General features: G+C 42.3%; 1 protein-coding gene across 2 annotated transcripts in view; it reads left to right on the top strand.

Moving 5' to 3' along the window:
• TTLL7 (tubulin tyrosine ligase like 7) overlaps positions 1-25,639 on the top strand; it is a 289,604-nt gene that overhangs the window by 131,327 nt on the left and 132,638 nt on the right. For both annotated transcript variants that reach the window (XM_089684390.1, XM_089684389.1), the window contains exons 10-12: positions 5,499-5,593; positions 6,642-6,789; positions 11,478-11,551. In XM_089684390.1, coding sequence (XP_089540516.1) covers positions 5,499-5,593; positions 6,642-6,789; positions 11,478-11,551 — 317 coding nt within the window. The remainder of the gene's footprint in view (positions 1-5,498; positions 5,594-6,641; positions 6,790-11,477; positions 11,552-25,639) is intronic.

Raw genomic sequence — 25,639 nt, 5'->3', positions numbered from 1 at the left:
ACAATGAGCATATAGACATGGATAAGGTGAGAATGTCTCTGGAAAGGGCCCCTGACTTACTTATTATTAATTTACCTGTGCTCCCTTGAGCTCCTTACTCCTTCACAGCTGGATGGCTAGATCTGCAGGAGCATGTGACCTGATCCCCATAACAGTGCCCTGGCCTAGCAGCCAGTCACTAGGCCCCCATGACCAGGGGAGTAACTCCACCATCCTTGCGGGTCCCTAACACAGACAGTCTCGGTGTCTTATGAGAATTTTTGTATCTTTAATAATTTATTAGTTTTGGATATGTGGCTAGCATGCAAAAACAATATCGACAATCATTCATCCAATTTTCTCATCGTGTATACGAGGCTTAAGGTTTGGAAAGAGTGATGAAGGGTTGGAACCAGTGGGAGATTCACCTTCTCTAACTGTCATGATCACCAATATCACTGGGAATTGAAGTAAGGGTAAATGTAAAATTTTGAGTTGTCACCAGAACAGGAATAGAATGGGAATCTTCCAATGGGTACAATTGCTCCTGTGACAACTGTCTAAAAGGGGTTTTACATTGAGATATCCGCTCACTTCCTGTTGAGTCTGCAGGTTAGGAAGTAAAACAAAATCTCCCTAAGAAGATACAGGTGGAAAAAAAAAATAACAGCAGATTGACCCTCTCCTAATCTGTCCAAAATGAAAAATACATTTTGGCTTTAGATATACCTTAAACTTCCTGTAGCAGGGTGACAACACTGTTTGTTTTGCAGTGAATGCACTGTAGGGTTGTTACCCTGAACTGGCTACCATTGTAGTGGATGGCATCTCTGATCTTTGCTCTCTCGAAGAGCTATGGCCACCACTGGAACCCAACACTTCCAGGTCTGTTGGATGAGTGCTGTGGTTCCACCCAATGTTTGCTTAGTCACTGGTGTGTCCTGTAGCTCACAAAGACCAAGGACTCTCCATGTGGCGGCACTGATTGGCTCATTGCTAACTTATGGAGTGGGTCACATGCTCCTCCATACCTGGTACTGGAAATTTCCTTTGGTTCCTGACACTGAACCTCCTCTGAACTGCATGTGTTGAAAGGTTTTGTATCCAGAATGCATCTAACATAGCATGGATATCTTATATTAATGTATAACATGCATACTAAATAGTAATATAAATCTCAATCTACTAAACTATTGTGATCTCTTTTCATACTTGTAAGTTATGTGACAAATGAGCTTTAATGTTGATAAATGTAAGGTGATGCACTTGGGGGCTAAGAATATGCATGCATCATACATACTAGGGGGGGTACAACTGGGGGAATCAATGGTGGCGAAGGATCTGGGGGTTCTGGTAGATCACAAGCTTAATAATGGCATGCAATGCCAAGCTGTGGATTCTAAAGCGAGCAAAATCCTCTCTTGTATTAAAAGAGGTATAGACTCCAGAGAGAGAGATATCATATTACCCCGGTACAAATCATTAGTAATACCTCATCTGGAATATGCAGTTCAGTTTTGGGCACCAAGTCACAAAAAGGACATTGGGGAACCGGAGAAAGTACAGAGAAGGGCAACCAAACTGATAAGAAGCATGGAGGAGCTCAGCTATGAGGAAGAATCAGAGGAACTGAATTTATTCTCTTGAGCAGAGGAGATTAAGGGGGGATATGATCACCATGTATAATACATAAGGGGGGATATGATCTCCATGTATAATACATAAAGGGGGATATGATCTCCATGTATAATACATAAGGGGAGGATATGATCTCCATGTATAATACATAAGGGGGGATATGATCTGCATGTATAATACATAAGGGGGGATATGATCAACATGTATAATACATAAGGGGGGATATGATCTCCATATATAATACATAAGGGGGGATATGATCTCCATGTATAATACATAAGGGGGGGATATGATCTCCATGTATAATACATAAGGGGGGATATGATCACCATGTATAATACATAAGGGGGGATATGATCTCCATGTATAATACATGAGGGGGGATATGATCTCCATGTATAATACATGAGGGGGGATATGATCTCCATGTATAATACATAAGGGGGATATGATCTCCATGTATAATACATAAGGGGGGATATGATCTCCATGTATAATACATAAGGGGGGGATATGATCACCATGTATAATACATAAGGGGGATATGATCACCATGTATAATACATAATGGGGGATATGATCTCCATGTATAATACATAAGGGGGATATGATCTCCATGTATAATACATAAGGGGGGACATGATCTCCATGTATAATACATAAGGGGGGGATATGATCACCATGTATAATACATAAGGGGGGGATATGATCACCATGTATAATACATAAGGGGGGATATGATCACCATGTATAATACATAAGGGGGGATATGATCACCATGTATAATACATAAGGGGGGGATATGATCACCATGTATAATACATAAGGGGGGATATGATCACCATGTATAATACATAAGGGGGGGATATGATCTCCATGTATAATACATAAGGGGGGGATATGATCTCCATGTATAATACATAAGGGGGGATATGATCACCATGTATAATACATAAGGGGGGGATATGATCTCCATGTATAATACATAAGGGGGGATATGATCACCATGTATAATACATAAGGGGGGGATATGATCACCATGTATAATACATAAGGGGGGATATGATCACCATGTATAATACATAAGGGGGGGGATATGATCTCCATGTATAATACATAAGGGGGGGATATGATCTCCATGTATAATACATAAGGGGGGATATGATCTCCATGTATAATACATAAGGGGGATATGTTCTCCATGTATAATACATAAGGGGGGATATGATCTCCATGTATAATACATAAGGGGGGATATGATCTCCATGTATAATACATAAGGGGGATATGATCTCCATGTATAATACATAAGGGGGATATGATCTCCATGTATAAATACATCAGTGGTTCATATAGTGAACTCGGTGTAGCGTTATTCACCCTGAGGTCATCACAGAGGACAAGGGGGCACTCTTTACTTCTGGAGGAAAAGAAATTTAATCTCCAAACACGGAAAGGTTTCTTCACAGTGAGAGCTGTGAAAATGTGGAATAGGCTCCCTCAAGAGTTGGTTCTGGCCAGCTCAGTGGATTGCTTTGAAAAAGGCCTGGATTCTTTCCTAGATACACAGAATATAACTGGATACAAACATTTATAGGTAAAGTTGATCCAGGGAATATCCGATAGCCTCTCGGGGGATCAGGAAGGAATTTTTTTCCACTGCAGGAGAAAATTGGATTGTGCTTTGCTGGGTTTTTTTGCCTTCCTCCGGGTCAACTGTGTGTATAGGATTATAACTTTTTTTTTTTTGTAGTTTAACTGGATGGACTTTTTTGTCTTTTTTCAGCCAGACTAACTATGTATGTACTATGTTATTTCCATCATTATGAGCCAATGAGAATTGAAAGCTAAATAGATTTATAGATAAGAGAATTAAGCCTATCGTATGTTTCTTTGGTGGGCTGTTTGTGACATTTGATGCAATATAATGTTCAAATGGTAATGTATAATTATTTATATTTATATCTTTCTTTGTTACGATCAGGACTAAAAACTTACAAATTTTAAAAAACATTTTTTTATACCTTTTTCTAAGCAAAGGCCATTTATGCCTGGATGCCCAGGCCAAATTTTCCAGCATCAGTATGTGTCGCTCAACTTAAAATGATTGTAAAGTCAGAAGGTTTTTTACTTTACTGAACTCTATGCAGTAAGGTAAAAAAACTTCTGTATGCAGCTCGGGGGGAGCTGCACCTCCTATATACATACCTAAACTCAATCTGGATAAAGCAATGTGCACGAGAACTGAGGCTCTCTTGTCTCTCTCTCTCCTCATTGGCTTGGATACAGCAGCGGGAGCCATAGGCACCTTCTGCTCTCAATCACAGCCAGTGAGAAGGAAGTGGGGGGCGAGGCCGAGCTCCACTATGTCTTATGGACACACAGAGGCTTGGGAGCAAGCACACACAAGTGTCCCCATAGTAAGCATCTTACTATGGGGGCACTATTTGGGGGGGAGAAGCCAGGTAAGTATAACACTTTTGCACAGAGCAGGTAAGTATAACATATTTATTATTTCAAATATAAAAAAGTAAAAAAAGCAAGCCTTTACAATTACTTTAACAATAAGATCCCATTCACACCTGAACATTTTGAAGTGGGTTTCCTGAATATCAAGATTTCCATTGTACCCAATGGTGCCTGATCATACCTGAGTGCTGAGCTGTTTGAAGCTCAAAGCTCAAAAAGTACCTGCACTTCTTAATTTAATTTGAGTGTCTGAAAAATGCTTGAAAACATGCCTAATGTGCATTTTTTGCAGAGTTTCTTGCCTTTTATTTATTTATTTCAGGTACTTATATAGCGCTGTTGGTTTACACAGTGCTTTACATATATATTGTACATTCACATCAGTCCATAACCCTCAAGGAGCGTACAATCTAAGGTCCCTAATTCACATTCATACATACACATACTAGGCCAATTTAGACAGGAACCAATTAACCTACCATCATGTCTTTGGAGTGTGGGAGGAAATCGGAGTACCCGGAGTAAACTCACACAGGCACAGGGAGAACATTTCTTCTCTTTGTAACTAGCTTTCCCCTTTAAAACGTGTATAAATGTATTAATAAAAATCACGTGAAAATGTTTGAATGGAGACTGAATAAATAAAAGAAACTGGCTCTGTTTCCAGTATAGGCTGGTAAAGTGCGCAAGCATATTTAAAAAAAATGTTCAGTTCTATTTTTTAATGAATTTACTAATATTTTAAATAGTGCAACTGTATCTGACAGTTACATTGTTAAATAGATGCCACTGCAGATAAACACTGCAACTTGAAGGTGGAACAGATTGTTTGGAAGGGGTTAATTAGGAAAATGTGAAATATTGTATAAGAAAATTACGGTATGTATTCTTATAGGTAGCAAGTAAGTGGAGCTTTAGGCTCCTTTTTTGTGTGTTTTATACACATTTTTTTTTCTTACCTTCTGCTATAGATAGGTACATTTTAATTGATCTCAGTCGCTGAAGTTGGCATTTACATACACAATAGAAAGTCAGGGCAGTGACTACACCCTCATCCTCCCTTCTCTTTGAATGGCTCTATGCAAGGGTTCAATGAAAGAAAGTCTACTTGAATGTAGAAAACCACTACTGTGCTTTCCCTTTATAAAGTGCTCTGGGAATCCTTTGTCATAATTTAAATGTCTAATTGTGATACAAATATTGTATATTGTATGTTTTGTAAAGTAATAACAAAAGATCAGTTTAAAATTTCTTCAACTAAAATTGGCCAAAAATCATTGTAGTTTCTCTTTCTAGTTAACCCTCTGTTTGAGCCATGACCCCTTGTTTCCTTTGTACAATTGACTTATTGGAAATATCACTTCCCCTTTTTTTTAATTAAATTTTTTTCACATCTATTTTCATCTCACCAGATCAATCGCGCTCCCAGCTTCGGAACAGATCAGAAGATTGACTATGATGTGAAGAAAGGAGTTTTGCTAAATGCGTTAAAACTTTTGAACATAAGGTAACTGGTTTCAACCTTCCATTTCTGTAAAGAGCGTGTCTGGAGGGGGGCTGCAGGAGATGGCAATACACAGGGAACTATTTCCTTCCTTTCTTGTTAGCTTCAGAGGCTGATTGGACGTCAGCAGTTGTACATGTGTAGAAAAGTGGTTTCTGGACCATGAAGAGGTATCTGATATTAAAGCAAGGCTGCAGTCTTTTAATGATTGAGATATATATATATATATATATATATATATATATATATATATATATATATTTTCAGTGGGGCAAAAAAGTATTTAGTCAGCCACCAATTGTGCAAGTTCTCCCACTTAAAAAGATGAGAGAGGCCTGTAATTGGCATCATAGGTAGACCTCAACTATGAGAGACAAAATGAGAAAAAAAAAATCCAGACAATCACATTGGCTGATTTGGAAAGAATTTATTTGCAAATTATGTTGGAAAATAAGTATTTGGTCAATATCAAAAGTTCATCTCAACACTTTGTTATATATGCAAAGTTGCACTGGAAGTCGCATGGCACTGCGGTCACGGCAGTGGCTGGCTGAATCACCAGATGAAAATAGAGACTATATCAGCATCAGTTTGTGTACATAAGTTTCTTTTTTTTTTCAGTTGCAGAGTTAAGTTTACACTTTAAATATAGAAAAGATACAGCAATAAAGGAATGAATTAATACACAAAGAGACATTTGAAACTGTGATTTTCAGCATTTGTATCAGCAGCCATTTTCCCCGCAAGCCATCCTTTCATGAAATTCATCTAGATAATTGGCACATGGGGTAGTAATGGTTCATTAGCCTTTTGTTGTATTGTATTATTTAGTATTCCGATTTGCTTGTTGCACAAAGAGAAGCATCATCTGTTGGTTGTTCTGCAGGTAATTTGTAAACCTGTTACAGAAACATGCTAATTGTTTTATCCTTGAAAGTAAACACACATGGGACTTTTTCTCAGCAGGCACTTTTTGGTAATAAAGTTAGATGAGCATGCGTTTTAATATTTCATTACCGAGCTTCAATTTGTCCTTTCTTTTTTTCTGTAGAGCGAGCGATAAAAAGAAAAATTTGGCCAAACAGAAGGCAGAGGCTCAAAAGAGGCTGTACGGTCAGGGATCCATGAAAAGACTGTCGCCAGGGTCGTCAGACTGGGAAAAACAGCGCCACACGTTGGAGAGGAGGAAGGAGGAGCTGGTAAGCGTTTTCAACCTAAGATCACCAGTATTAAATCCAGACTCCAGTAAGTCAAAGGTGTTCGTTTATGAACCAGCAGTAATAGATCGCTGCTCAGTTCTCCTGTGAATGCCGTTTATGAAGCATATGTAGATCAGTTCTCCAAATGAAGGGAGAACGGTCTACAAACGCTGGAAAACGGCTGATTTTACTATAATCTCGCGAGATTACAGTAAAAGATCAGTTTACTAAACAGAGGTAAATTATCTCTGCTTAGTTTTCGGTCCCTCCGATTCTCCAGCTCTGGGCTGGAGAATCTGGAGGGAGAACACAGATCTCCAGTGAAGGGCTGAACATATTCTCCTGAGTGTCATAAACTGTGAATGACCAGAGAATAGCTGTGATCCTCTGAATCGCAGCTATTCTGTGTGTCATAAACGGACACCTAAGTGTAGGTTCACACCTAAGCGTTTTCTGTTGCGTTTTGCAGAAACACACTACAGTCCATTTCACATGATTTCCTATGGGACAGGTTCACATCTCCGTGTTTTCATCCGGTGCATTTTTTGGAAAGGGTCAGGGAAAGTTGCTCTTTTGGTTCTATAGACTTCAACGGAAATGCTGCAGAAAAGGATGTGGTGCGTTTTTGCCGCATTTTTGATGCGTTTTGTGTTTTAAATCTGCCTAGCAGCAAGAAAAAAAACAAAACAAAATGCAAAACGCGTCAAAAACGCATGTGCAAAAATGCAAAATGCACTGCAGAAACTGATCAAATGCAAACTGCATAGGTGTGAACCTAGCCTAAGGCTCGGTTCACACTACTGCAATCTGAAAGTCGCACGACTTACGGTGCGACTTTGCTGGGCGACTTCCTGGCGCCTCAATGTGACTTTAGTACAACTTTGATGAGACTTGATGCACAACTTTCATGCCGTGCGACTTTGCCTAGGTAATCTTCCTGTAATGTCGGATACAAATCACATTAATATAAATGAGGATCTGACTTAGAGGCGACTTCCATTAAAGTCTGTGGGCACAAGTCGGCTAGAAGTTGCCTTGAAGTAGTACAGGAAACTTTGTACAGTTGCAGCGACTTCAGTTGTACTAATTAAGACAGCTCTCATTGACTAACATGGGATTTCACATGTCATGCGACTTGTGGTCTCACATGTCATGCGACCAGGGGCGGACTGACAACTCATGGGGCCCCCGGGCAATAGGGGATCATGGGGCCCCTGCGTCCTTGCCCAAACTCAAAAAAGCCTATGAAAAAGGTACCAGGGGCATCTCATGGGGTCCCAGGGGCGGACTGACAACTCATGGGGCCCCCGGGCAATAGGGGATCATGGGGCCCCTGTGTCCTTGCACAAATTTAAAAAAGCCTATGAAAAAGGTACCAGGGGCATCTCGTGGGGCCCCAGGGGTGGACTGACAACTCATGGGGCCCCCGGGCAATAGGGGATCATGGGGCCCCTGCGTCCTTGCCCAAACTCAAAAAAGCCTATGAAAAAGGTACCAGGGGCATCTCATGGGGCCCCAGGGGTGGACTGACAACTCATGGGGCCCCCGGGCAATAGGGAATCATGGGGCCCCTGTGTCCTTGCCCAAACTCAAAAAAGCCTATGAAAAAGGTACCAGGGGCATCTCATGGGGCCCCAGGGACGGACTGACAACTCATGGGGCCTCCTGGGCAATAGGGGATCATGGGGCCCATGTGTCCTTGCCCACACTCAAAGCCTATAAAAAAGGTAACAGGGGCATTTCATGGGGGCCCCCTACTGACCCCGGGCCCTCTGGCAGTGCCCGAGTGCTCGAATGGTCAGTCCGCCCCTGTGGGGCCCCCTACTGACCCCGGCCCTCAGCAGTGCCCAAGTTTCCAAATGGTCAGTCCGCCCCTGCATGCGACTTGCAGTCTCACAAGTCAGATTCCAATTTGAGGCAGTGTGAGCGGAGCCTAAAGCTTGCCATAGATGGATCAGAATTTGGCCTGTTCAGCAGAGACCAGCCAAATTTCAGTCTGTGTGTGGCCATCCTAGTTCAAGAGAAATCGATCGTTAGAACAGACAAACTAGAAAACTGTTGTTGATCTGCAGCTGCAGCTAATCAACCACAGCCACTGATCAGTGTATTCTGAGAGTCTCACTGTCAGAATACAAGTTCCCAGCAGGGGGGACTCTTCCATCCACCTTGTTTGTGTGGATGGAGGAATCAGTTTGTTTTTTGGCTAAGCGAAAATAAAGCAAAAACCATCTATGGCTGGCCTAAGTGTTAGGGTAGCATTAAACATGCATCTAAATCTCTTGTCTCTGAAGCCCGCTCCACGTTTGGATCGTGCTAAAGAGGATACTGACATGCGGCGAGGAATGCGATGCCTTTGCTGCGCTTCCCCATTAACTTGAATGTGTAGCGTTCATTGGGCTTTCCCCCCGCTAATCACTACTATGCTACGAGTGTAAAGCATCGCAGGCGCAGCATGTAAACATCCCTGTCTGCTGCCTGCTGAACTAAAGGGGGGGGGGATGGCAGTTGGCGGGCATCAAAAACGCATCTCAACTGTGCAATTTTGCTGCTCCCCGACCGCAAGTCTAAACAAAGCCTTAGTCCCCAGTCACACCAATCCCGACTTTGAAATCGTGTGACTTACAGTGAAATCGCGTGATTTCAAAGTCGGATGACATGTCGATTTCAGGTGCGATTTGCAAGACATCTGACACAGATATCAATGCAAATCACACCAAAGTAATGCATGACGTTTTAGACGTTGGTCTGGCTCCGACCAAGTTGGAAAAGCACCAATATGACCGCTGTAATTGCGAACAATAGAGTGTGACTTGGCATGCGATTTGCAAGTCGCATGGCTTTCAAATCGCATGTCAATATGCATCCAATGTGACCGGGGACTTAGAGATACACCCCGGTCACACCGATCCTGACATTGCAATTGTGCGACTTAAAGTGAAGTTGGACGATTTCAAAGTCGGGTGACATGTCGATTTGAGGTGCGATTTGCAAGACATCTGATACAGATGTCTATGCAAATCGCACCAAAAGTAGTGCATGTGCTACTTTAGAAATCGGTGTGGCTCCGACCAAGTCAGAACCGAACCGATATGACCGCTGTCATTTCGGACAATAGGGTGCGACTAGCCATGCGATTTACAAGTCGTATGGCATGCAAATTGAATGCCAAGTCGCACCTAGCGTGACCGGGGACTTATAGGGAAGGATAGTGCCAGGAATGCAGGGAGGGTTAATGTTTGTGTAATACAGAAGGTTTATTGTTACAGGGAGGGTTAGTGTGAGGCTTACTATTAGGTTGTGGGGAGAGTAGGTTGTAGAGTTAGTATTAGTATTAGGGTTGAATTCAGGGCTACAGGGAGGATTAGTAAGCCCCCAGTCACATCAAAGCCGATTTTGAAATCATGCGACTTACAGTGAAGTCACACGATTTCAAAATCGGGTGACCTGCCAATTTTATTTGCTATTTGCAAGACATCTGACACAGATGTCTATGCAAATCGTAACAAAAGTATTGCATGCTCTACTTTAGAAATATGACCGCTCTAAAAGCGAACAATAGGGTGCGACTTGGCATACGATTTGCAAGTCGCATGGCATGCAAATCGCATGCCAAATTGCACCCGATGTGACCGGTGTGTAAGAGTGAAGTCTTAGGGCACGCCATCACCCTCTTCACCATGAGTTGATCTCTCGCTCTTGACAGCTAATGTATTATTATTATACAGGAACAGTTTGCACAGCGCAATATAAGGGAGACAGTACAATTACAATACATTTCAGTACAGAAGGAATGTGAGGGCCCGGCTCGTGGAGCTTACAATCTAAGGGATATGTAGTATATATTTATTGTTAGCATTTTCTGATTAAAATACAGACGTTAGACAAAAACTATGGAAACACTACATGATTTGCAGGTGTGAAAGTGACATCACATAACATTCTTTTGCTTCCGCTTTGTGATGAGACACCTAGCTAACAGTTGGGAAGCTCCACTTTTGTCATTCACTGAGTGCGCTGCTAGTAATACGGAGTCATGTCAGAGCTTACTGAGCTTCAAAGAGGGCAAATTGTTGGTACTGCTTAGCTGGTGCCTCTGTGACTGAAGCTGCCAATTTATTTTCTGTGTCATGAGGTACAGTATCAAAGGTTATAACGGCATTTCCGGGAAAACATCGTCTGAGAAGCAACTGACCAAAAGAGACAAAAAAGGACATTTCTGTGAGTAGTATTTTCTTTAATGGTCAGTCTGATCTCTTTTCATCTGAATTACCAGGTCCAATAAGAAAACAACTGCTGCAAAAGTGACTGCAGAGCTCGATCTCAGTCTTCACAAGACTGGGATTGAGCTCTGCAGTCACTTTTGCAGCAGTCGTTTCTTATTCCAGGTCACAATCCTGTGCAATGTCCTTTTGCCTCTTTTAGTCAGTTGACCATGTCGACCGCACTTACGCTTCTCAGACGACGTTTTCCCGGAAACTGTGTATGCCAATATAACTTCTGAAACTGTACCTCGCGACACGACAAATAAATAGCGGAAGCAAAAGAGTGTTACATCACTTCCGCTTTCAACACGAAACGTGTCATCACTTTCACAACTGCCAATCATGTAATATTTCCATTTTTTTTGTCTAACCCATGTATTCAAATGTATCTCTATGTAGGAATTTGTTTTTTTTTCTGTTTTGTAGAAAGAACGACTCGCTCAGGTCCGTAAACAGATATCCAAGGAAGAGTATGAAAACAGACACATGGGGAACTACAGGTATCAGCACTATTTTATAAGACAATCTTTTCTGTTTTTTACCTATTTACACCTCTTAGGTCCATCTCCAGGATTTATTTTGTCTTGTACCTGTCATGTGAAATACTTTCCTCATTCCATTTGGGCTATCCAACCACACTTAAGCTGTCCCGGAAAATCCATCTGTTCAGGAAAGCTTATCGCTTTCTCTAATCCCTCTATCGTCCAAAGCACTCCGTGTGTGGTCAGAGACCAGCTGCTTCAGAATCACAAAACCTTAAGCCACCTATGCCGTGCCTGACATTTGTGATAACACCACCAATCTGAGCATCACTTCCCGTAGTAAGCCTGTGTACAGGTTCATGTGGAAGCCATCACAGATATGTGTCCTTCTTATTACTCACAGAGCTTTTTAAGAATATCTGAGAAACGCTGTGACCAAGAAATATGTAATTTATGTCATTTCTTTCTCCATTCATGTGTCATGGCCAGATGTAAATTCAGGAATTATTATTATTATACAGTATTTATATAGCGCCAAAGGGTTTGCTCAGAGCTGTACAATAGCAGGGGGGACAGAACATGAGACAAGACAGTAACAGTACAATACACGAGGGGTTTGAGGGCCCTGCTCTTTCGAGCTTACAATCTAGGAGGGAGGGGAAGGTGGCACAGGAGGAGTGGAGGAGGTTAGTTGTTAGGTGAGGTCGGGTGTTAGGTGAGGTTGCGGTAGGCATCCCTGAAGAGTAGGGTTTTCAGGGTGCGCCTGAAGGTGAGGAGGGTAGGCGATAGTCTGATGGATTGGGGTAGGGAGTTCCAGAGGATGGGGGAAGTCCTGGGGAAGTCCTGCAATCGGGCGTGGGAGGAGGAGACCAGGGAGCTAGAGAGTAGGAGGTCCTGTGAGGAGAGGAGGGCATGGGTAGGGTGGTACTTGGGTATCAGGTCAGTTATGTAGTTTGTGGCGGCATTGTGAATAACTTTGTAGGTCAGAGTTAACAGTTTGAATTTGATGCATTGGGCAATCGGGAGCCAATGGAGATATTGCGGTTTTTGTGGTATTTGTGGTTTTTAGTGTTTATTTAAAGTTTTTTTTTTACAAAAAAAAAATTGGGGTCAAAAAAACATCCAAAAATGCCGATTTGCAGTGTTTACCGTGATTTACCACATTGTTAGAGCATTTTTACAGCTAAAAAACTCCTCTAGAAACCCACTACTCACTGATTCCAGTCTATGTGTGTATGGACACATAGGATAACATGCTGGGGGGTTTACTGGCTGTAGAAAAAAACATCAAAAGCCAAAAACGTCCCGTGTGCATGAGGACTAACAAAGAAAATATCCAGTACTCCATGACACTAGGAATAAAATGCTTTGTCCAGTCATACAGTTTTATATGATGCAGAACCATCATTTCTGGTAAGGCATTTGCCTTCTGTCTTTGGTTAACCTCATCTGGACTTCTGACTAATGTAGGCCATAGATGGGTCGTTAGTCGTCCGATTTTTCGGCCGAAAGAAAAATCGGCTGATTTTCGTACCGTTAGTGGATTAGTTCGTCGGCCGTTTTTCATGTATTTTGCACTTTCAGATTATCGGTTATGTTGGGAAATTTGATGCCGATTTGGACGATCGGACGATTTTCACAGCAATGATGGCCAAATCGGACGATCGTTTTAACAATAAAAAATCTGCGCATGAGCTGTGACCTGAAAGGGACAGAAGTTGTGGGGTGAACTTTATGATTTAGTCGGATAATTTTTTTATTCGTTGGTGGTAACGTCGGCCGAACGAATGACCGATTTTTATCGTTTGAAAAATTGGCCGATGTTCGACCCGTCTATGGCCTGCATTAAGCCGGCCATACATGGGTTGAATTTCCGAAAGAATTTTCTTTCAAAAATCTTTTCAAAGAATTTTTGTTTCTTTTTTCGAATTTTGCACCATTAGTGGGTCGTAAAAATAGCTGATTTTCGTGTAACCATCAAATTTGAGTGATCGGGCATGTTAGAAATTTTATGAAAAACGAACGAATTGCAAATCAATGATGGGAGAATCATGTGAGAAATATAAACGAAAGAGAAATGAGCCGTGACCTGGAAAGAAAAGAAAATTCTTGGCCACGAAAATTCTTTTCTGTAGTAACATGAGGTGGAATTGAAGATTTGGTTGTTTGAATTTCAAAATCAATGGTGGCACCATCGGATTACACTAAATTTCCGATTTTCTAAAGAAAATTTGTTCAGAATTCGACCCATGTATGGCCTGCATTATTTGATATGGCATCAGAGAATGAACACTTTCAATATTTTGTTCTGGAGCTGTCGTACTCCCAGATTTGAATACTACCAGGCAGTGCCGGGATAGGGTGCCCAGGGTGAAGATGTCAAATTGCGCCCCCCTCTGGTGTGGGAGTGTATGTTCCAAACGCACACGTTCCTGCGTTAAAAATGGCTGTGTGTATAAGTGGGGGCTGCAGTGACCGCCGGCTGGAACCGAACAAAATCAGCAAGGAAAAAATGTCACCAGCACACCGAGGATCACCAATATGGGTCCAAAGTTTTCCCCTCTGGTGTGGGAGCACTCGATCATCTTCTGGGTTCCATGATGACAGTTTCAAGGTGCAGAAAAAAAAATGTTGAGCGGGCAACCTTCTTCACCCCCTCAAGAATGCCACTTAGGCAGACAATGAACCTCACTATTGGGGACATCACTTCTCCTTTTCATGGACTGCTTCTGTCATGTAGGGTAGCCCCCCCAGCCAGAAAGGTGCCAGTAAAGGATGAACTGGGTGAGAGTTGAAAGCTCTGGTGAATGTACTCCGTGGACTACTACCTCATAGTGCCTCCCACCAACACATAAAGACACTGCGCCCAGGGCAGTATCCCTTCTGTCCCCTCCTAGTCCCAGCCCTGCTACCAAGAATCACATAAACCTTGACCTGGCCACCATACTATATACACATTGAAAAGTCTGTTTCTTCTCTCTAAAAAAGTGATCAATTGCACAGAGATCTTCTAGCAAGACTCTTCTAGTTGTCTGCATGCAATAATGTGCTTCTGATATTCAAATGAGTTTCAGCAAACCTAAATGAAATAAAGCGGCCCATAGCAACCCATAGATGATGGATGGTGGAATCCTCCCCCCTGATCTATCGTATTATGACAGTGAGGAGACTTCCCTACTGTTGGAATACACTGATCAGCGTTGCAGGCTTTAGCCTGCAGTGCTGATTAAGCAGGAAAAATCCAACAGGACGGTTGTACAGAAGTTCATCGATAGAACCTAAGTGCCCATACATGCATTGAAATTTGGCTGGTCCCTGCTGAAAAGGTCAAATTTGGATCCATGCATATCTTCTTTAGTCCTCATGCACACTGGATGTTTTTACAGTGGCTGTTGTTGGCTTTTGACATTTTTTTCTACAGCTAGTAACCCCCCAGCATGTTATACTATGTGTTCATGCACACATCGACTGTAATCAACGTTTTTTGGCTGGAAAAAAACCCCAGGACTAGTGAGTTTCTAGAGTTTTAGGAGTTTTTTAGCTGTAAAAATGCTCTAACACTGAAAAATGCGGTAAGATGCATAAAAAAACCCAGCTAAGAATGCAAACGCAGAAAGACGTGGGAAAACGCCACTAAACGCTGCAAAACGCAGCTGAACGGTAATGCAAAAACGTTTAAAAAAAGCTGAAAAACGCACGTTTTTACTGTGATTTTACACAGCCAATGTTCCCAGCGTTATCAAAACACCCCGTGTGCATGGAGCCTAATGTAGGCCATACATGGGTCGAATTCCGAACGATTTTTCGTCCGAAAATCAAAAACGTTGTTCCCTCGGTAATCCAATGGTGCCATCAATGATTTCGAAAATCGGCCGACCAAGTCATAAAGTTCACCCCATGTAACATGCGAAACTTCTGTTCCTTCCAGGTCACGGCTGATGCACATATTCTTTTCGGAAAAACGATTGTACGATTTGACCATCATTGAGTCAAAAATCGGTCGTTTTTTGCGAATTTTCCAACATGCCCAATCACCGAAAAGGGGAGGAACCACTAAAATGGTGCCATTGACCCACTAACGGAACGAAAATCGGCCGATTATTCTTAGGTCCGATTTTAAAACGAAAAATCGGTTGAATTTCGACCCATGTATGGCCGGCATAAGTCTTGGCACCTCGGACATGCACCCCTGGTTTTCAGTGCTCAAAGCAGCGAGTATGTATGTATACACTGTATCTTTTCCATTGTGTCAATCATGGTGATTCTATGGGCCAGCTCCATGGAAACCATATACTTGAAAGACTTTTCTATCCATTTTTTTGACAAACCATTTGAACCAAGGAACCCACTGCAGCAAGGCATACGTGTTAACCACTAAGCCACTGAAAAAGGACCAGCAAGACCCTTTAAATGCTTGCCAGATGGCAGGAGTTATCAGCCGAAAGATCGGCTTACCTGACCATTTCCTTGATCAGCTTGCCTGGCCGAGTGCCGGTCCCTTCTTGTAAAGTCAATTAGTGCATCTGCCTTGCATGGATCCTGTCATTGGTGGCAGCAAAAGAAAAAGTGAAGCAGCCAGTGGCTAGTTCTTGGAATAACCTGCACCCTGCCACCAGGCAAACATTAGAAGGGTCTTGTTGATAGTTTTGGGCACAGGGTAACAAGCTGGGGTGGAAGAGGAGTCATAACCCATTGGTTTAAATTCACTTTAACCCTGGTATAGCCTGATTGTGTCATCTGTCCAACTGTTTGTTCTTATTAGGTTGGATTGTCATACTATTTTTAGATTCAAAAAGTACCAATGAACTGAATTGGTCACTAATGTCTAGTAATCTGAGATATCAACTGAAATAGTTTTCCAATTTATTGGAAACCCAGTGTTTGCAGATGCTCATTTTCATCCAATATATTAGTGTGAGCAGTCATTTACAATACAATGCAATTACTGGCTAAATGATATCTGCTACTAAAATAATGACTGACAACTTTAAAGCTGAGCTCCAGGCAAACAGCTAAAAATACAGATAAAATACGAACACGGGAGCTGTTTTACCTGCTAAAGGATTTATTTTTCTGTCTATTTTCTCCTTAACTTTACATAGCCAGGTGGATGACACCACTTTCAGTTAAGCAATGCAGTGGTGTCATTTGTTTGCCCTCAACCTGCTGACTGGGCAGTGACCAAGCAGCAGCTGGCTAATAAGGTCATTCCTCTGCTCATTCTGCTCCTTTCTCCTAGCAGCATGTCCCTTGTTAATACATTTGCATGCAGCAGACCTGATTGAGTTCTAGTCCTGTCCCAGCCTCTCCCAGTCTGAGCGCTGCTGTACAGGGACTGCTAGATGCCGATACCAAGATAAATGTTTGTCAATAACGTATTATTAAATAGAGATCTGCATTCATCTGTGTAATTTTTATCTGACTGGAGTAAAGTGTTTGTAAAGGCTGAAGGTTTTTTTTACTTTAATGCATGCACTGCATTAACCTCCCTAGCAGTCTGATTATGTCCATATTTCTGTGCTCAAAGCGGTACATTTTTTTGCATGGAATATGTATTTTTTTTATTGTAGGCCTGTAATTTTTAGGAATAACTCGCTGAAATCTGTCCGAACAAGAGTCTAGTAAACATCCAGGGTATGTTAAAATTTGAAACACGAAATCATAAATTATAATTTAAAAAATAATCATAAAAATAATACTATAATAATAAATTTACTTCAATAATATAATCAAACTAAAAACACTGAAATTTGAAATATAGCGCCAAGTTCGCACATCACTGAGCAAAGTCGCAAAATCGTTTTCAGTGTCTGATGATGAATTTCCCCCACGAATCATTATCACTCAATTCTGCAAGTGGTTCTAATTTACTATCGCTGTTCTCTAGCTGGTCTAAACCGCTTTTGACCTAAAGGGACGCTTTTTGGACGCCATGGACTTTTCTAAGTTTCCAGGCAGAAAGAACAGTAAAAATGCAGGCAGGGTGCAGGACAAAGCACTCGGGACAAAATGTATGTGAAATGGTTTGATACAGTAATGTTTTACTATGTGATTTTAGTGTATTAGTGAATGTCACTTTTTGTCATTTTCAAATTTCCCGCCGTTCTGTCCCCATACATCCCGACGTTGCAGGGAACGGAACCCAGAAGACAGATTTATTTATTTATTATTTATTTATTTCAGGTACTTATATAGTGCCGTCAATTTATGCAGTGCTTTACACATATATATTGTATATTCACATCAGTCCCTAACCCTCAAGGGGTGAACAATCTAAGGTCCCTAACTCACATTCATACATACACATATTAGGGCAATTTAGACAGGATCCAATTAACCTACCAGCATGTCTTTGGAGTGTGGGAGAAAACCGGAGTACCCGGAGGAAACCCACGCAGGCACAGGGAGAACATGCAAACTCCAGGCAGGTGGTGCCGTGGTTGGGATTCAAACCAACGACCCTAGTACTGCCAGGCGGAAGTGCTAACCATTTAGCCACTGTGCTGCCCATATGACAGATGCCGGCATCGGCTGGAGAACATTACAGGGGACACTGCAGGAGGGACATCGTGGGAGCGTAGGACAAGGTAAGAGAAGAACAGATCCCAGAGCAGCGCCGCATGGTAAGCCCGAGTGTAGCTCGGGGTTACCACTTGTGGTACTGAAACTTTACCCTGAGCTACACTCGGGAATACCTCCAGGGAGGCTATGATAAAAAAACCTTTTATGTGCCACTGCCCTCCACCCCCACCCCCACCTTAATACTTACCTGATCCCAATCTCGATTTAGCGCTGTGCTCGAGAGCATCAGCACTGCTCTCCCTTCCTTCTTCACTGGGCTCAATGAGAGCAGCGGGAGCCATTGGCTCCTGCTGCTGTCAGTCATATCCAGTGATGAGGTAACAGGGTCAAGCTGCACTGTGTGTGTCAATAGATACACATAGTTCGGCTCAAGCAGGCACAAGTGCCCCCATAGCAAGCGGCTTGCTATGGGGGGCGTTCAGCAGGGAGGGGGATTCAGGAACGCCAGCAGAGGACCCCAGAAGAGAAGGATTTGGGTTGTCCTGTGCAAAACCAATGCACAGAGCAGGTAAGTATAATATGTTTGTTATTTTAAAATAGAAAAAAAAGATCCTTTACAGTCACTTTAAAGTTGTACACTTTTCTTATAACGATCACACTTTATACTTTACACTCATTCTTTTAATTCAAAGACAAAGAATCTTATTCAACCATTTTCCCCATCATTGTTACCCCATGGATGTCCACCATTATACACAACACTTAAAATCTGTGAACTCTTATGAACTTCCATATGTTTCAGGTTAAGAACTGTTTATTGCCTTTCTACATACAGCTGTGTGTTGTATATTTTAAGAGCTACATGTTTACCCGCTTATTGCCCAGCCCTGAAGAATATCTTGGCTCCACATATAAATATAACAATAATAATAATGATTAAATAGCATCAGACCAATCGTATTTCTCATATACAGAGATAAATGTTTTATTCTGGCTTTGCATTGCTGCATTGTTTAAATGTAAAGTTTGATGGTGTATACAGTGCAGACAGTGATGAACCAAGACAGCCAAGGGCATCCATAAATAAGACCCTTCTCCATATTTGTTATTAATCATTGGGTGACAACTAGGTATTTGGTAAAAGGCCCAATTCTCTCGCTAAGTCCTGATTTAGTTGCTCTGCCAGGAATTCCACCTTGATATAAAAAAGCAGATGATTCTAAACAGGAGGATATTTTATAGCAGTGTTTCCTGTGATGTGAAACATATACCACGGAAGGTTCATACACTTGAACAGGGAGGGACTCAGAAAGCTTAAAGGGGGACTACACTGAGCCCGCGGAATAGGACACTTCTCTGTGGCACTGCTGCTAACATCATTGGTGGCAGATTTGTTTTGGTGTATCTCAGTCAAGCCACTTCATGCACAAGAAAAGTCTGATGCTCTAGGCCAGGGGTATCCCAATGTTTCAGAATGAGAGCCATATTGTATATTGTATTTGGGAGGTCGAAAAATCCCCATATATCAGAGTGCCCATTTGAGTCCCCCCTTACATCAGGGTCCCCAACAGAGTCTCCCCTTACATCAGAGTCCCCATTATAGTCCCCCTTACATCAAGGTCCCCCTCAGAGTCTCTTATACATTAGAGAGCTCATCATAATTACCCTTTCATCAGGGTCCCCATTGGGGTCCCCATTATGTCAGGGTCCCATTAGGGTCCCCCTTTTCATCAGGGTCCCCATCAGAGTCTCCCCTTACAACAGAGTACCTTTTATAAACCCCCTTACATCAGGGTCCCAGTCAGAATCCCCCCTTACTTCAAAGGTCAGCATTAGATTTATTTTTACATCAAGGTCCTCATCAGAGTACCCCTTACATCAGAGTCCCTGTTATAGTCCCCCTTATGTCAGGGTCCCCATCAGAGTTCCCTGTTACTTCAGGGTCTGCATTAGATTCCCTTTTACATCAAGGTCCCCATCAGAGTCCCTTTTACATTAGATAACTCATCAGAATCCCCCTTTCATCAGGGTTCCCATTGGGGTCCCTCTTATGTCAGGGTCCCTTTAGAGCCCCCCCTTACATCAGGATCCTCATCAGAGTCCCCCCTTACATCAGGGTCCCCAGCAGAGTCTCCCCTTACATCAGGGTCCCCAGCAGAGTCTCCCCTTACTTCAGAGTCCCCATTATAGTCCCCCTTACATCAGGGTCCCCATCAGAGTTCCCGCTTACTTCAGTGTCTGCATTAGATTCCCTTTTACATCAGGGTTCCCATCAGAGTCCCTTATACATTAGAGAACGCATCAGAATCCTCCTTAATAAGGGTCCCCATTATGTCAGGGTCCCATTAGAGTCCCCCTTTACAGAAGGGTCCCCATCAGAGTCTCCCCTTACAGCAGAGTTCCCTTTATAGTCCCCCTTACATTGGTGTCCACATCAGAGTTCACCCTTACTTCAAATGTCAGCATTAGATTTCTTAACACATCAAGGTCCCTATCAGAGTCCCCTTTACATCAGAGAACCCATCAGAATCCCCCCTTCATTAGGGTCCCCATTAGGGTCCCACTTACATCAGGATCCTCATCAGAGTACTCCCTTACTTCAGGGTCTGCATTAGATTCCCTTTTACATCAGAGTCCCCATCAGAGTCCCTTTTACATTACAGTACAGAACTCATCAGAATCCTCCTTTCATAAGGGTCCCCATTATGTCAGGGTCCCATTAGAGTCCTCCTTTACATCAGGGTCCCCATCAGAGTCTCCCCTTATAGCAGAGTTCCCGTTATAGTCCCCCTTACATCTGGGTCCCTATCAGAGGTCACCCTTACTTCAAAGGTCAGCATTAGATTTTTTAATACATCAAGGTCCCCATCAGAGTCCCCTTTAAATCATAGAACCCATCAGAATCCCCCTTTCATTATGGTCCCCATTGGGGTCCCCCTTACGTCAGGGTTCCTTTAGAGTCCCCCCTTACATCAGGATCCTCATCAGAGTCCCTTTTATAGTCCCCCTTACATCAGGGTCCCCATCAGAGTTCCCTCTTACTTCAGGATCTGCATTATATTCCCTATTACATCAGGGTCCCCATCAAAATCCCCTTTACATCAGCATACCCATCAGAACGCCCCCTTAGTTCAGGGTCCCACTTTGAGTTCCCCTTACATCAGGGTCTCCATCAGAGTTCCCTTTATATCAGAGTACCCATCAGAATCCCCCTTTCATTATGGTCTCCATTGGGGTCCCCCTTACATCAGGATCCTCATCAGAGTCCCCTTTATAGTCTCCCTTACATCAGGGTCCCCATCAAAATCCCCTTTACATCAGCGTACCCATCAGAACGCCCCCTTAGTTCAGGGTCCCACTTTGAGTTCCCCTGACATCAGGGTCCCCATCAGAGTTCCCTTTATATCAGCGTACCCATCAGAATCCCCCTTTCATCAGGGCCCCATTAGAGTTCCCCTTACATCAGAGTCCCCATAATAGTCCCCCTTAATCAGGGTCCCCATCAGAATTCCCCTTTACAGAGCCTGGGGACAGGTTGTGGATGGGGGTTGAGGTGGAAACCATAGGTAGCCTCTGCTGACCTTTGTCCTCAATCTGTTAACATTGAGGATATGCCAATGACCCTTACTGCAGGCTGGATAAAATCTTGTAGCTGGCCAGAGTTTAGGGACCCTTGCTCCAGGCTCTCATGCATGATATTTTTTTGCAAATTGAATTGAATTAGAGCTAGATGATAGGAGTTAAATCCAAAATGGAAAAAAAAGCCTTCGAATCTCTTCTAAACGTCAAATAAATACCATGAAATAAATAGCTAGAGAGAAGCATGAAGATCATTAGGCTGGAGTGGAGGAAGCTTGGCGCAGAGCTGGGTGCGAGACAGTCTCAACCTTCTCTTGGCGGAATCCCAGGAATTAGAAGCATTAATTGAATCCAAGTGTGTTCTTTATAGAGAAAGAAGTGATTAGAGGAGTTGTCGGGTACACGCCTGTCCAGACAGCGCAAATGCCTGGAAATGGGATATTTGTCACAGCCAGACCTTAGCAATCCTGACATATTTATATCTATTCTCCACTAAATAGAATTGAAATGTTCCCTTCATTTGTGGCAAGGCTAAGGGTCATCTCTCCTTCTCTCATCTTTTTGATATATAAAGTATAAAGTCTACTGTGAGCTCCTGGCTTGAAATGGTTATTTGTCATTAGGCAACATCTACACTCTTTATTGAAATGCCCTGTATGCGCTGTACTGGGCATGGAATATGTAGTCTGCCATCCTTGGTTTTTATAGACATCAACTGCAGTGGGGCAATTTTATGGACTGCTTTGCTTTTACAGATAGGTAAGGACAACCTCATTGAGTTACAGACTAAAGTCATGAGATATGACACAACAGTGTAATACTTAATTTTTTTCCATAAAGCTCCATCTTTTTTCATTAAAATTCATTCTTGAGACCCAGAACAGTGACATTACCTAGGCTGAGATGATGCCATCAGTTTGTTGCAGGCAGGAAGAAGCATTTCCTCAGTCCCTTCTTCCCCAGTGATCAGGCTGGAGCATTGTTACTTTGTAGCAAGTCATAAGGTGCAACATGGGCTGATCTGTGTCAGACATTTGTGGACACATTTAAGAACTGCATTTCAGTATAGGAAGTATATTGTGGATTTTTTAAATCTTCAGACAGACTTTTCTAAAACAGAACACTGAACTGAATGTTTGTGGATTGAGAAGAAGTCATGTCATCGCATGGCAGCCTTCATTATGGAATAATTTTGTGATATGGGGCTTTAACCTCCCTGGCGGTATTCCCGAGTGTAGCTCAGGGTAAAATCTCAGTACCAAAAGCGGTATCCCCGAGCTATGCTTACCATGCGGCCTTGCTCAGGGATTCCCTGCAGCGCTTACCTTGTCCTTCGCTCACGCGATGCGTCCCCTGCCGCATCCCCAGCCATCTCCTCCGGCCGATGCCGGCATCTGCCTTCCATGTTCCGGCCCATGCGAGCGCCAGGACGTACGGGGCGTATGGGGGCCGGAACTGGCGGCAAATTTAAAAATTTTAGAAACTGTCATTTTCTAATAAACGAATATGACATAGTAAAACATTACTGTATCAAACCATTTCACATACATTTTGTCCCAAGTGCTTTGTCCTGTGCCCTGCCTGCATATTTACTGTTCTTTCTACCTGGAAACTGAGAAACGTCCATGGCGTCCAAAAAGCGTCCCTTTAGGTCAAAATCGGTTTTAGACCGGCTAGAGAACAGCGATAGTAAATCAGAACCACTTGCAGAATTGAGTGATAATGATTCGCGGGGAAATTCGTCATCAGACACTGAAAACGATTTTGTGACTTTGCTCAGCAATGTGCGAACTTGGCGCTATATTTCAAATTTCAGTGTTTTTGGTTTGATTATATTATTTAATTAAATGTATTATTACTATATTATTATTTTTTATGATTATTTATTAAATTATCATTTATGATTTCCTGTTTCAAGTTTTATCATACCCGGGATGTTTACTAGACTCTTGTTCGGACAGATTTCAGTGAGTTATTCCTAAAAATTACAGCCTACAATAAAAAAAATACATATTTCCATGCAAAAAAATGTACCGCTTTGAGCACAGAAATATGGACATAATCAGACTACTAGGGAGGTTAAAGTGGCTCTAAAGGCTCAAGGTCTTTTACCTTAATGCATTCTATGCATTAAGATAAAAAACCTTCTGGGTGCAGCTCCCTCTTCAGCCCTTCCCCACTTCTACTTACCTGAGTCCAATCCCAATTCAGGGATGTGCATGACAGCCATGGCTCTCTGGGATCTCTTGCTCCTCATTGGCTCACACAGCAGCTGGAGTCTTTGGCTCCTCCTGCTGTCAATCACAGCCAGTGAGGAAACAGCAGGGGCGGGGCCAAGTCAATGGACACACAGAACATGGCTGGGGAGCGAGCCTGCTCGAGTGCTTTCCTAGTAAGAGGCTTGCTATTGGGGGAACTCGGCGAGAGGAGGAGCCAGGACTGCCGGCAGGGGACCAAAAAAGAAGAGCAGGTAAGTATATCATGTTTGTTATTTTCTTTTTATACATACCTACATACATCCTCCTGTGGTCAAATGTGAATAGATTAGGTTGTAGATGGGTTTGTCATCATTATATCTATGTTGAAGGACAGTTAATTTGGTCACATCACATTTAAATCACCTGAGTTTAGAAAATGGAAATGGGTCTACACAGCATTTCATGACAATGATGAGTTTCATTTTGAAGTAGCAAGGTTCATCTTGCTGTTTAAAGTCAAAATCTCCTAGATTCAGGAATTGCTGTGCGAACATATTTTATTTTTTGTACATATGGAAGTTGGAATTTGATGGCTCGCCAGGTGGGCATGCACGCTGGATCCCCTAACGGCAGCAGGCAACCTCTAATTTTTCTAGTTTGACTGCAGTATTGCCTATTGATAAAATTAAGTATTATCTAAGGCTAGGTCCCTGCATTTTGGAAATTGCAGCCAACATGGGAACTGTAAGTGCACTACGGTTCCCTGTGCAGGAGCAGTTTGCAGTGCATGTGGTGTGCCATTAGCATTAGTTCCTGCATTTTACTGTTCGATTAGCTGCGGCTGCGGGAACAGCGGCAATCCCCCGTACAGATGTAAAACCGGCCTAAAATGCAATGATTCTGTGTGGGAGCCATTATATTTTGTATTGTCAGACATTAGTCCTCAAAGCTCTGAAAACAACAGTACTATGGGTGTTGCATTAGAAGTAACTCCTTGGGGTCTATTAATGAAATATTTGTTGGACGAATGTCAAACACATTACTGTAAGCATTTTGGCAATGATTTCTTTACTTGATTATCTCCTGTGATCGTCAGCACAATTTAGTGGCCATAATGTGGTATAAATTTCTAAAATATATCAATCAGAAAATAGATCACATTTTGGCTACCACATGAAACTAACCATTTTAGGGATTAATCTATTAGAGAAATTAAAGCCAAAATGTATACAGCGTACAAGCATGTGTTTGACATTCTTCCAACAAATGTTTTATAAATAGACTCTTTTGAGTTTATATTAGAGCTGAAGGAGGTAAGAAACCTTCTTTGTTAGTAGAGAGAGTAAAGGACATCTCTAACTTAGCTGCAAAGGTATTTCACATTTTAGCTTTGATCCACCTTCAAATGTTGGCTAGGTATTATATTTTTCATGAACATCTGCCTGTTCAGAGATGGCGCTTTCCCTGTAATCCATACTTGGCCTTTTTACCCATTTTGGAATCAAACCTATATAGCACACTAGACTGGGCCGACCACCAGTGAGGAACGTAACAGAAGATAAAGCATGATTGAGATTTTGAGTTGAAGCTTTTCTTAATTAGCCACCTAGAAGCAAATAACTTCCCATCTCCTTTTTTAAAAGACTGTTAATAGACCGCCGGAGGCTATGTATCTTTACGTCATTAGTCTTGCTCCCACCGTTCATTAATAGCGACACGGCAACCATCTTGTCTTTGTATTTCTCCTCTTTGATTTTGTTGGAAATGAGTTTGGTACGTGAGTCCTCACCTCATTCTCTTTCCATCT

Source organism: Staurois parvus, unplaced genomic scaffold, assembly GCF_062004578.1.
Source record: "Staurois parvus isolate SC_StPar_1 unplaced genomic scaffold, SC_StPar_1.0 ptg000347l, whole genome shotgun sequence".
NCBI classification, from domain to species: domain Eukaryota; kingdom Metazoa; phylum Chordata; class Amphibia; order Anura; family Ranidae; genus Staurois; species Staurois parvus.
Note: the sequence above shows the minus strand (reverse complement) of the source record. Positions and strands in the feature narration are given on the sequence as shown.